This window comes from Ceratina calcarata, unplaced genomic scaffold (genome assembly GCF_001652005.2).
Source record: "Ceratina calcarata isolate Rehan_Ccalc_2016 unplaced genomic scaffold, ASM165200v1 scaffold125.2, whole genome shotgun sequence".
Classification (NCBI taxonomy): Eukaryota; Metazoa; Arthropoda; class Insecta; order Hymenoptera; family Apidae; genus Ceratina; species Ceratina calcarata.
In genome coordinates this window covers 4,674-17,635 of record NW_017133516.1, presented here as the reverse complement: position 1 = coordinate 17,635, position 12,962 = coordinate 4,674, and the positions used below count along the sequence as shown (strand labels likewise).

The window sequence follows — 12,962 nt, the reverse complement described above, 5'->3', positions numbered from 1 at the left end:
TACATACAAATTTTAAGTCACTGTAATTTCTCAAAAAACCCATGAATTGATTTAAAATTTTGCTAAAGGTAGTTTTTCAATAGTAATAGGAATCTATAATAACAAATTCAACATGCTAGCATTGTTTAAGTATATAGCCTATACATCTTTAATTGAAAAGAGGATAACAAATTCTAGAGAATTATATTCGAATTCTGTGTTCTGATTATTTGTCGATTTCTATTCCCGTGAGGAAGTCGTTTCGAAGATGCAACATTTTATGCTCTCGAGTCCTAGATACGGGCGTATCGCGAAAATACACGACCAATGACGAAAATGTTTGCCCCAGAATGTGTGGATATTTGTGAATTACGTGATCGAAAGCACGTATTATTACCACTGAAAGTTAGTCTGATCTAAACTAACGATATAATAAAATTCCGTTCTTTAAATAAAAACCGAGACATTCCATAAATACCATAAAACTTAATCTATCTTTGTTTCTCTTGTAATTAAAAATTGTCAGAAAGTTAAATGGAGCATGGATTGAAATAAAGAAGAATAATTCTGTTCTGACGAATTTCGTTATGACAGCGAGGCTTTCCTCTGGTCTCTTGTGTACACGGAACGAGATTCATTGGGACAGTCGTTACGGAAAAAATAGCTCAACGTCGTACGATCTTCCTAGGAAGAACTGCATCTTCCTCGAATCATGCGTCACGATCATTTGATCACCGCGTTAAAATATGAATATATAGGTGACATGCTAGCTAGTGGGTGGCTAGTTTAGAGAATAGTTTTATAGTTGACAAATGTTTTTAATAAATACGCCTTTTTTATGTGAGTAGGAGAGATTTCATTAAAGGAAACGCGACCGCTCGTTGATGTTTCGAACGATTTGATGAGATACAGAATAAGACGTTTAGAATTATGATTACCTTTCATGTTATTAGTCGCAGAACTTGTTTAGCGAGTCTTGTTTCACAAATCATGATGTTTGTGTTTCACATTTTGCTACCTACTCTATTATAGATAACAGGTTTTCTCTTTTTTTTTTCTTCAATTTCTAAAACGTCTTTAGTCCAAACAAATAATTTTACATTAGTTGTTTCATTAATCTTCCAATTTTTCTTTCACTCACACAATTTGTAATAAAATATTTATATCGAAATGATGAAGTTAATTATTTATTTAATTTGTATTCCTTTATGAGTTTCTTTTTAACTGAGAAGAGAATATAAAATTCTCGTGATCGAACATCAAAGTGTACATTATTAGCACATACGTATAGACTTTTCTGACTGTCTAATAAATTCTGTAACTGTTTCCTTTATTATGAACGAGTCGACATGTGAAAAACAAGCTTCTTCGGTTCATTAGGGCTCGGAACCTGTCTTCGACGACTCTGTAGCGGCATTCTTGAAACGACGCGCCTCGGCTTCGGTTCCGGAAGCGTTTGATAGTCGCGTAAACACGCTGCGATTACATACACGCGAATACGTACTTATACACGCCGAACCTCTGATGCAAGCTCTCGCATTTGCGCGCTAATGTGCGCTTTTGAAGAGAACCGCCACGCGCAATTTGTTGGTAATGACAAGCGACGAAAGCCAGAGAGCTATGTAACAAAATATTTACTGCTATTTCACGTTCCTCGATAGTCAGATGCGTTTATCAAATTGCATATCTCGTATGTCGCCAGCAAACAGGACTTTTTCTAAGGGAAAGAGATAAAATCAATTCCCAAATCGAAATCGATTTTTAAAAACTAATTCCAGAAACCAAGTAGTTGTATTAGTAGTAGTAGTAATGCTTTTATTGTGTCCCTAACACAATTAGGGTTACATATTGGCTTGGATTTCCATTCCTACAATAAACTTGCAGATAAATAAATAAAATAAAACTCTAGACTTATAAAAGAAAACCGTAATAACTCGTATGAGTGAGCAAGTATTTTCTGGAATTGATTCATTTAAATTCAACGTGTATTTCATATTATACTCATGGAAGTCCCATCAGGAATAAATGATTGCAACTGCGAGTGCAAGAAGTTATACTGAACATTCTACGAAAGCTTCCCTCAGGGTGCGTTACAAATTCCTTGCGAAATGAGTTTCTTGGAGCTACAATCTCAGATCCGTCTTTGTCTCATTTGAGACGTAAGCCTCGGTACTCGAGCCCGGATGAAATCATTGAACGCGTTAAGTATACCGGTCGACGGTCGTAATTACTGAAATCAGCTTGTCTAAGTGAATATTCTGGCTGCAAAAAACGATCGAGCTAAATTACGACGTGATAAATCAATTTCTTTACTTCCAATATTTTCTAACGCGAAACTCGTTCACCGTTCAGCCTCTTGCTTTTTTTCTGACTATAAAATAGAATTCTAAAGATGCTATAATTATAAAATATAGGAATTATGATCTACATGAATAAAATAGGAGGGAAAATGAAATATAAATTTTCTGAAAAGTAAAAACAATTCTTAAAAATTTTGAGAACCGAACCTGCATGTGTGTGTGTGGATGTGTGGATCCTTAAGTTTAACTTTAATTATACATTAGTTCATAAACGAATGTATATAAATGATCTCGATGATTATCTTTTAGTGTAATAAATTTGTTAAAACGGATTCCTTAGGTTCTTCCTTAGATGTTCAATTCTAAAATGAGTCCTTCCTAAACCATTATAAAAAACATCAGACCTTCAACAAAATTCCTACATTCTAAATTGATAATAAGGAAACAAATGTTATTTCTTTAAATTCTTATATCCTGCTTTATTATTTCCTCGATTACTTATTTTGAGCGTGTCTCGCCAATCGAATTGAATTATAAAGTGGCTGGAGATCGAACGGATGACTAATCGGTGAACTTTTATCGGCATCACGGCGGAGCACCAGAGATAAATATAGCCATCGACTTTTGTTTGCCTTTTAACGATAGGATTTTAAATACGAACGACGCTCGCTGGTAGCATTCAACATGTTGATTTGATAAGAAACAGTTCACCTTCTTATTACTTCTTTACTTCCAGGTTTTCCCAAATTCTGTATATTTTGCTAACCCGCAGAGTTTCACAGGATGAAACCTGCACAGTGTTTTTTAAGAAATGAAATCTAAATCGTGAATTCAATTTTTTACGCTCTGTGTTCGGAAATGATTCATGCACATGTGTATTTTGTCAAACGTAAAAGCATTGGCAGCTGGACGAAACCGACGGTTTTCCCTGATTTGCCGCAGGCCCGGCTTCACGGTCGCGAGAAATCGGCGTGTCACGGCGGAACACGTTCGAGCCACGATCGTCTAAACTGGCTCGTCAGGCTTTAATGACCGCGAATTCGAGGAACCTGTTCATATTTCCCAATCGGGAAACGTTGCGTTTCCCTCCCGCTGATCAAATGTTTTTCTTGGACCACAAAAAAAAAATATCCTCGCGGTACCAGATTAATCGACGGTCAACAGTTTGTTTGCATTTGAAAAGAACGTTTAATGGATATACCCAGCTATTTATAGCCGAGTATCTTTTATGTAATGGCACGTTTCCGCTTTTCTTAATGCACAGCCGATAAAAACTGTCGTCTTAAATAACAGATTATTTATCCTCGAGATACTCACGTTATCATTTTGGAGCAAACTGTAGGAATTGTTCGAAGGTCCAGGGCTGGGCGACGTGAGTTCCGAAAGTTTGCTAGGAGATAATTTCTCGCTGGTTCCGCCCTCCGCGCTGTCGCTGCTCCCGCTGCCGCTAAAAGTGCGATGCGATTTTTTTTTACTGTCCACTTTTAAAAATTTTGCTTTTATTACTATATTTGATAACTACTATAACTTATATTATATTTCGTTCTTAAAAATTACACAACAGACTATGTCAACAGAAATTCCGGATATCCCCTAACAGTATTTTATGTAGCTACACCGAATTCGAGAGTGTCAAACAGAATTCCAAGGTTGAAGTATATCCGAATGCGAAATCGTCGGAACGGAACAGCTGGCAATGAATTCGCGACGGCAATAAACGGGCAGGACCACACGAGGGGAGGTGGGAAACGGCGTCCTCGAGTTATCCACGTCAATCGAGTCGAGATATCACCGGTTTTTCGCCTTACGCAACGCACCACCGTCGAAAGAAAAGAACTCCGGTCGTAGTGGAAGGCGTCGAGAGGCTCTTCTTCTAGCCGGCGTGGATCGGCCACTAGCAGCGAGGCCATAGCCGCGGCAGGTATTATTAAAACCTAACAAGTACAAAGTGACTCGACTTCGGTCGACCGGTTCGGTTCGTGCCACCGGCATAGCATTTAATTCTTTTCTACAATGTTCAAACCCCGTCGCGCGGCACGACGATGCTCTTTCCGAACCCGTTGCTATGGTAACACTGTCCTTGACCCCGAGAACGGGGTCATCTTTTTCGTTTTTCCCTGGAGAGTACACCGTGCACGTAGTCATTGTCCGCTGAGAGAAAGGAGACACTCGAACCGTTCTCCGGATCTCGCATAGCGAAATACGGACCACGTTGTATAGTGACATTCAAAATTGGACAGACACAATGCAACGTGACTTATGTTTCTAAAGATTTATCGTACACATTTAGTTATGTACTATACGTGTTTCTATATTTCGTTTTACCTACTGAAATTAATTTGGAGACTTAATTATTTCACAGATATAATTAGAATTTTGTATAATTGAAATAAATGTAATTAGTTTTAATTTTTTTTTTATAAACTCACAAGTATCGTCGATATAATGCACGCGTGTGTTTTTCTAACGGCCGATAGCAGTTCTCGCAGAGCCAGTCCTTGCTGGTGATGTACAGCCGATTGCTCGTGAGGAAAGTGATCAGACTGCACCCTCCGAGCCTAGCCTCGTTCAAAACAGACGCACCCACCTCCCTCGCGTTCATTATTCTCACATTATCGTCCCCTTAATTCACACACCCTCTAACGGTTGTTTAAAAAAAAATATTTGAAGTCTCCTCGGTCGGCACGATTTCACTTTGTACAATTTTTAATGAAATTTCTTTCGACAACGAGTCAAATTGAAGAATATAATTGGACACGATTCATGACCACAAAATAGTATTACAAGAGGTCAGTCACTTTCACTTTCTTCAGATGAAAATAAACTACTGGTTAAGTAATAAACTAGAGAGTTACTCAAGTGTCATTACTATCTCAGTTTCCATTAGTGTCTTTCATAATAGAATTGTTAATTCACTTCTCTTATCCACTCGAAATAATCTTGAACGATATTATCGTTTCCACTTATTCTTGATACATTATACTTAAAATTACGTTCTACCTCTTTTATTATATCACACTGTTTATTAAAGTACTCTTGTCCTTGATTTATCACTTTATGAAATATTCCCGAGACTTTCTATTCACTCGACAAATCTTGAGGAAGTGCGAGACACAAATAGTACCTGTCGAATAAATCAGTCTTTGCACCACCTGGGATCATCGAGCTCCGTTTGTTTCAATCTCAGCAGTGCATCGATTTACTTCAATAAGCATTATTCGAACCGCGTTTATAACACTCAATCCACTCGAGACCATGGAACAACATGCATTGTGATCGTTCCCGGTTTTATTTCAATATTACAATTTTTATAGTCAATTCGCTCAACTTAATCGTCGAATATTTCTATTCGTATTTCCTGTCGCGAATCTCGTTGATAAAATTTATGTACGTTTCACTCGAACGCTTATTTATCTTATCGTGGGGTTTAGTAAAATTTCACATTTTTCTTACACGACGATGACTAAAGCTCCACGATTTTTCAATCATTATCAGCCAGAGGTGTGTGTATATAGTAATTGCATCGTGCATTTCCAAGGCTCGTCTTACTTTCCACGTGCGTCCCAGCCCAAGAGGAATTTCGAGGATCTTCATTCACAGCTTTCACTTTGTCCACAATAAACGTTTGTAATCCACGTCCATCACTTGTCACTTAGACATGTTCCATCGTTTCGTTAATTCATATACCGCGTCTAATCATTCTGTACACACGTCTCATCTATTTCCAGCCTTTTTACGCAGTGGAAACGACGTCAGTCTTATCGAGTCATCCTAGGAGGCTTCTGCTTTAATTTCCTTAATCCACGCGCTTCGCCCGTCAGCTCTAATTAAGTGCAGACGTTAAGTCGGTTTCTGTGTTACGCAAACACAAACATGGTCTTGCATTTACAAAGGAATTGTTAATTGCTAGCATTGACATTTACAAATGTACTAGCTTCAATTATATAACGTAGACATTGCCATTAATTTAACGTCATACATTTTCCAGGACTTTCTTTTAATAATTTCATATTCACGTAAAACGTATTTTATGGTCTATCACGTAGTTAGTAAAAATGACATAATTCCTGCACTTTATAACACGATTTCACTGTGGGCTTCTTTAAAATCTATAAACGCCTATCTTATCTCTCGATAACACCCGCAGTTTCACTGTTCAGGGCTTGGACACTTTCATCACAATTAACGGGAATAAAGCGACGTGTCAGCCGCGTTAGTCAGCCGCGGAAAGGCAGCTCGCCGCGGTAGATACCGTATCGCCTGATAACACCCCACCCGAACGCGTGTCCGAGTAACGCGCGTTATAGGGAACGGAGTCCCCCTGATAAAACGTTTTATCGTCGGCAATCAACAGGAATCGGACGCTTCTTCATGCCGGACCGAGACGCTCTTTTCTCGCCGCGTGGACGCGTCAAGGCTGCGACGCGACGTGACACCTTTTACTCTCAGCGGGATTCCAGTTTCGCGAAACTGGACGATTAAAAGAGACGCGACGCACTTCTTGCGTAACACGTTCCCGTTTACGGCGAGGAACTTGTGATTAAGCAAGGTCTATTGGGTGTCATACGGAGAACCGCGTTCTCCGTATCGAGACAGCGTGTACATTACGTTAATTGATTTTGTAATGAATTAAATGAAAACAGGTCGTCGATGTCAAAGAAATTAATAAACATTATGTATTATTAATAAATAGAGCATAGATAAAGAAGAGCGAGAGGGTGACAGATCAGGGCTGGTGAGCGAAGGAATATAGAGTTTAGATTAAAGCAAAGTCTTTAAATGTAAGAAAATGTACACGGAAGTCTGGCAAATCCGGAATGCAAGGCAATAAATAAATAATAAAACGGATAAAATTGATTTTAGGACGGGAAATGTCTCTTCTGTATTCTTTAAGAAATATTCGATAATCAAAATCCTACAGGATTAATCAGTTAATAAAAATTAAGTTTATTTATCAATTAATAATATACTATGTGTTTTATGTAAATATTAATTTTTATATTTAAAACAACGTAAATGTAATTCAAAATTCATTGTAAACCTTCTGTTCTTTCTATACCTACATAGTGATAACACTTTTCTATGCTGCGAATAATTTCTCCATACGTTGAACACTTGAAAAAGATTCGTAAAGATAAATTAATCTTACCTTTCCGTTGGGCCTGTTGAATAACTGGATGACTCCTCGCCGGATTCCACGCTGTTGAAAGAGGTGCAGTTCATCTTCCTTTCCTCCCACTGCGAACGAACCTCGTCCTGTACCCTCCGTTTCAATTCCTCCACTCGTCGTCGCTCTTCCGAAATTACTTGGCTGCCTGTAACGATAGGACAAGAATTTTAATAAGTCTCTGTTCATTCGTTATAAATTTATTAGAAGAATTATTTAATAAAAGGAACATAGTAAATCATATGAGATGTTCTAGTCAATAAAGTATTTTTCTCAACGTGCCATAATTGAAAATTACTGTAGATTGAATCTATAAGGCTTTTTACCTTGTTTCGCTAAATGAAGCTGCCGATTTCTCTCGATCTCTTTGAGTGATTCGATAGTCTTTCTGCCCAAGCTGCCCTGATTGTTCACAATGGGAGAGTCGGTGGTGACCCTGGAGATCCTGTCGAAGTCCTCCCTGCTGGGAGACCGTTTCTCTTCGCTGTTCTCGCTGCAAGAATTCTGTGCCAACTTTCTCAGCTCGTCGTTGATCGCTCTAACTCGGTTTCGACCCTGCGAGTCAAAACGAAACAAAATTAAACGTATGAAAAATGATATTTATATTATTTCCGAGGAGCGGTAAATTTACTGACTTCTTCCAACCGTTTCAAATGCGTCAACTTTTGTCTCTCGAGACTCCTTGCATCTTTGGTCGCGGAGCTCTTCACTTCGGATCTCTGCGACTCCAGATGACTCATACGAGCCTTCCTCGTTTCTATCTTGGCTGTCAGTTCACTCAAATATCTGAAACAGACAAATATACGATTGTAAATAAGAAGAAATAAACGTAGTATGTTTGAGGAAAAATGCTAAAATATTTTGTCACTTAAGGTAGATTATAAAATACGGTGTAAGAAATTATAAAAGAAATTTAGGTCTTAACTCTATTATATTATAATTGAAGAAAATACCTTTGTAATTCTTCCCTAGTAGCCAGTTTGCTGGCCTCCTCCTCCAGGTGATGGAACTCCAGATCCTCGAAGGCCTTCCTCTCCGACTCGAGGACGTCCTGCTGAGCCATAAGCTTCTCGCTAATGTTCTGTTGCATCGTTTCGTCCGTGCAGTTCGCCAATTCCTCTTCCAAACGATTGCAAGCCTGCTGAGCCCTTTGAACTCTCTGCCTGGCCTCCGCTTGCAAATTCGCCTGGCTGGTGTTGTCCTCGGCCATCTGCCTCTCGAGTTCGTTTATTCGCATCTGCACTTTGATCTTCTCGCCCTCGTCCTGACTCAGTTTCAACGATTCCGACTCGTATTCCGCAGACAGCAGCGCTTTCTCCAGTTCTAACTGTTTTCCAAAATATCAAGTTCAAATCGAATTAGAAAGAATTTTTTAATTGAAACATAAAAGAATATACCCTTGATATTTGCGTATGCTCTTCCAAGTTTCGTCTAGATTTAAATTTGGAAAAGAAGAAAATGATTCTCTTCATTTCTGATACGTATGCTCGATGCACGAACGATAGAATATGACTGAGGACGATTATGGAACGAAGAACGTAGGGCACAGAGTCTTATCTCGTCGCGAAATGCAAAAAAGTCAAACTTAGATAAGAGGATAAGGCTCGACTGTGGAGGAACTATGTTTTGCTTCTCGTGCCGCACAGACTAAAGTATCGATCGGACGAAAAATTGAAACACTTTGATAATGCTCTGTAGATTATTTTTTATATTACCGATCTAATCTCCTCAAAAATCAATTATTGTACCTGATATAATATACGATTTAAGAAAGAGAAGTCACTGACCTCTCTGCTGATCTCCTCTTCCTGTATCTCAATATCAGCGACGCTCCTTTTTAGGACGTCCATATTACCAAGGATGTGCAGCTTCTCGTTCTGAAGGAACTCGATGTATTTCTTCCTGTCTTCCTCCTCGAGCTCCTTCCTTTCCTTGTCGGCCTTAGCCTCGTTCGATTTCGCATTGTCCTTCTCCGTGTTGTTCTTCTTCGGTATCGTGCAGATCTCTTTGGATTTCGACAGCATCGAAAGCTGCTCGATAGCCTCTAGGAGGTCGTCGTTCGATATGGCCAGCTTGTTCTCGATCATGTCGCACGAGTTCGACAGCTGGCCGTTCTTCTTTGGCATGGAATGATTGTTTTGATTGTTGTTTTGCGCACCGTTCACGGCCACGTTCTCGTACAAGCTCACGTTCCCGTTCTCGTACTTCCGCGCGCCTTTACCCGATTGCCCATTGATCCTAGTCCCGTTCAACTGGATCGTCCCGTAACTATTATCCTTCTCGATTAACTGCGAGTAGTTGCCACTATTGTTGTTCATCGTTAAACTACCGTCAATCGTCGCGTTCTCGTAGCTCGAGCTACGAGCTTGCGAGATCGAGCTAGAAAAACTATGGTCCCCGTTGCCATGAACGTTTAGCCACCCTGCGTGATTGTTATTGTTGTTATTACTGTTGTTATTATTATTATTGTTACTATTTGGCGTGGTCACGAGCGAATAGTCCTTCGCGTCAGTTTGATTTCTACGGTTGCTAGGCGAGTTGCCGTTTTGGAATACCATCTTCGAATTTTGCACGCACACGTTCTCGTATGACGCTGAGTTCGCTTGTTTTGTTGTGTCGAACGAGAAGTGCGGCTGGTTCTTCGATAAGCTTTTTGGACTGTCGAAAGGCGAGCTGTAACCGAGGCGCTTGTCGCGCGGCAGCGAGCCATTCGTTTTAATCCTGCAAAATAAAAATACGATATTCATTAGTATCTCGAATGTTTTCACAACTTGATTTGAGAGCGCAGGACTTATGAAATTTAAGTACTCTTTACACACGTCAGATTTCAAAATCCTTACTCGAGGTACTCCACCGTAAAACACAGCAATTATGAAGAAAGTCAAAAGAGGAGAGGCAAACGTAGCAAATAATTTACCTGTTAGGCTGCCTCGGTTTGTCCATGGTACTCTGCCTCTCGTACTCAGCGCACATGGCTAGAATCTCCTCCAGCCTCATTTTCTCTTGCCTCTCGACCTCCTGCTCCCGCAGCCTCTCCTCCTGCGCCTGTTTCCTCTTGTTCTCCGCCTCCCGCCGTTTGTTCTCCGCGTCAATCTGCCTCTCCCTGAGCTCCTCCAGCGAGCAACCGCTCCCGGTGCTTGGCGTCGGACTCTTCACGCGTCCCACACTTCGTTTCTGTTCGTTATACTTCTGAGGATTGCGATTGAACGCCGGACTCGGCGGTTGTATCCTCTTTATGTTTGGGTTCGAGCCGAAATTCTGCGAGACGTTCCTCAAACCACAGAAATTACCGTTGTTGGGGCTGTTACAGATGTTGGGATTCGAGCCGAATTTCTCTAACTGCAGATACTCGGTGGTCATGGTCTTCGTCACGATCAAGCTTTGACTCATGTCGAAATCTCTCGCGGTCAACTCGTCCAAGTCGTTGGATCGTTGACAGGTGAAGCTGCGGGACATCAGGTCCTGATTGTTCCTCGACGCGATCACGTTGTTATCGTTGTTCGAATCCCGGTAGTACGGTTTGTACGTTTTCAAGTACGATTCTGCTGTAGAATACATTTGTATCTGATTGTGATTCGGAGTGGACGTGTTTTGGTATTGGAGATTAGGCGTGTTGCATCTGCTGGGCGTCCGGACTTCCTGTCTTTGCCGGTTTTCGTCGCAGTGCTGCGGGGAAGAGGAGATGAAGCCCGGCGACGATGCGTTCAGAAAATGAGGCGGCGAAGAATTGAACGACGGCGTGTTCGACCGGCTCCTCTCTAAGTTGGTCAGATTCTGTAACGGCGAGTTGTTGTTCCCGTTCTTCAACGAAATTAAACTGGAGGATCTCGAGTGGCCGAGGATCTGATCTGCCGGCACGTTCGTGGTGACCGCTCCCGCTGGAAATACCTTAGGCGAGACGCAGTTGTTCCTGCTTTGCTTCGCCAGCATCTCGAATTTCGTCAGTTTCCCGAGAAAACCGATCTCGTCGTCCGAACAGGAGTTACGTGGCGACTTTCGGGGAGCCACTGGTGGCTTCCTCTCCAGGTGATAGTTCTCCTGTTGCTGGGTCTCCGGCAGTGAAAAGCTTATAGGCGCCATCGAGATTCTTGAGTGCGGGGCCACCGAACGTAATTGCTTCGCCTCGGCCGGATGGTTGAAACGCATGTAGTTTGATCGTCCGATCGAAAGCATGCAACCTGGAACGAGAAATCCGCGTGTAAAATCTTTTTGCGAAGACAGATTGAATCGAACTTTCTTCATGAGTAAACAGAAATAATGACATTATTATTGCATGAGTTTACTATAGGATGTTTTTTACTGACTTCTTGTATTGAAATAAAAATTTGAAAGACGATAATGGATAGGAATTTCGCGGTGAGTCTTGATCGTCCGTATTTGAGTCAAGGTCTTACCTTGAGCGAGTCTGACTGGCGAATTTATTGGCACACCATCGACCGCCGTGATACCATTTATGGGGTGAAGAGTGACCACGCCGTTATTGTTTTCGATCGCACAGTGAACGGGCTCGACGCCGGTACCAACGACAGAAATATCCGCATCCCGGCTTGATCCGAGGGTTAATTTACCTATGGGAAACAAAAACCATGTGTTCACCTTATTAATGAAACCAAAATCATGTCATAGATATACAGTAAGTGATACTGGCTCTTTTTTCTATTCTATTAGCCATTGAATGGAAATTGTGACGCGAACAGAAATTGGGTCATTTATTGTAATGGTCATTTAATTTAATAAAAAAAGGAACACGAAATGTATCATGTCCGATCACATATTTACGTGTTTAATTAATATAAATCTTACATGGGGTAATTTTAAGGATCTAACAAATCAAAACAAGGGGAGTCTTAAAAATAAGTTGAAGTGGAGGAACGCTGTATCTGAGAATAGTGCCGAAACTCTCTTTCCCGCGAAACGCAGGACGGAAGTTTAACTATTATTATTCTAGATGACAAGAATACCGGCTGCCAACCAGACACGCGTCCCGCTTCGGAAACTAACTAAATTCGAGCGAAAGCATTTGCGGAACTGGGATTGTGTACGCTTTCATCTTCACAGTTAACCGTTTCGGCCGCAAAACTTGGGCCAAATATTCCGGACCCCACAAATAAGACGATGGCTAAACGTGTCACCTAAGTTCACAGATTTGCGACAATATTATGTTTTAACTACAATTATTTTGTACATACAAAATTAGGAATGTTGTATAAAAGACTTGCTTTTTATAAATATATCAGACTGTAAATGTATATTTAATTCCTTCATCCCGTTTCCAATGAATGGTATCGTTAGATTTACAGTAAATTTATTTTTCCACAGAGGAAGGAAGTCGCAGAAATTCAAGAGTGCATCGCTTGATTGGTAAATCAGCCGACGTGCAGGGACGTCATGAATCACTCGTCCAGCCAGTGGTTAATTGGTTTTTTGTTGAAACGTAAAAGTGACGCAGCAATGAAGTCAATGAGCGAATTGATTGAGATGGTTATTGTATTAACATTAAGCGAGGCGTGCGAAGG

General features: G+C 40.7%; 1 protein-coding gene across 1 annotated transcript in view; it reads right to left on the bottom strand.

Moving 5' to 3' along the window:
- LOC108627337 (myb-like protein AA) overlaps positions 1-12,042 on the bottom strand; it is a gene marked incomplete at its 5' end in the record, with an annotated part of 20,345 nt that extends 8,303 nt beyond the window's left edge. Inside the window, 8 exons of the mRNA XM_018028532.2 lie at positions 3,597-3,726; positions 7,429-7,594; positions 7,773-8,001; positions 8,082-8,232; positions 8,400-8,773; positions 9,234-10,167; positions 10,364-11,624; positions 11,841-12,042. Coding sequence (XP_017884021.2) covers positions 3,597-3,726; positions 7,429-7,594; positions 7,773-8,001; positions 8,082-8,232; positions 8,400-8,773; positions 9,234-10,167; positions 10,364-11,624; positions 11,841-12,042 — 3,447 coding nt within the window. The remainder of the gene's footprint in view (positions 1-3,596; positions 3,727-7,428; positions 7,595-7,772; positions 8,002-8,081; positions 8,233-8,399; positions 8,774-9,233; positions 10,168-10,363; positions 11,625-11,840) is intronic.
- Positions 12,043-12,962: the final 920 nt, after the last annotated feature.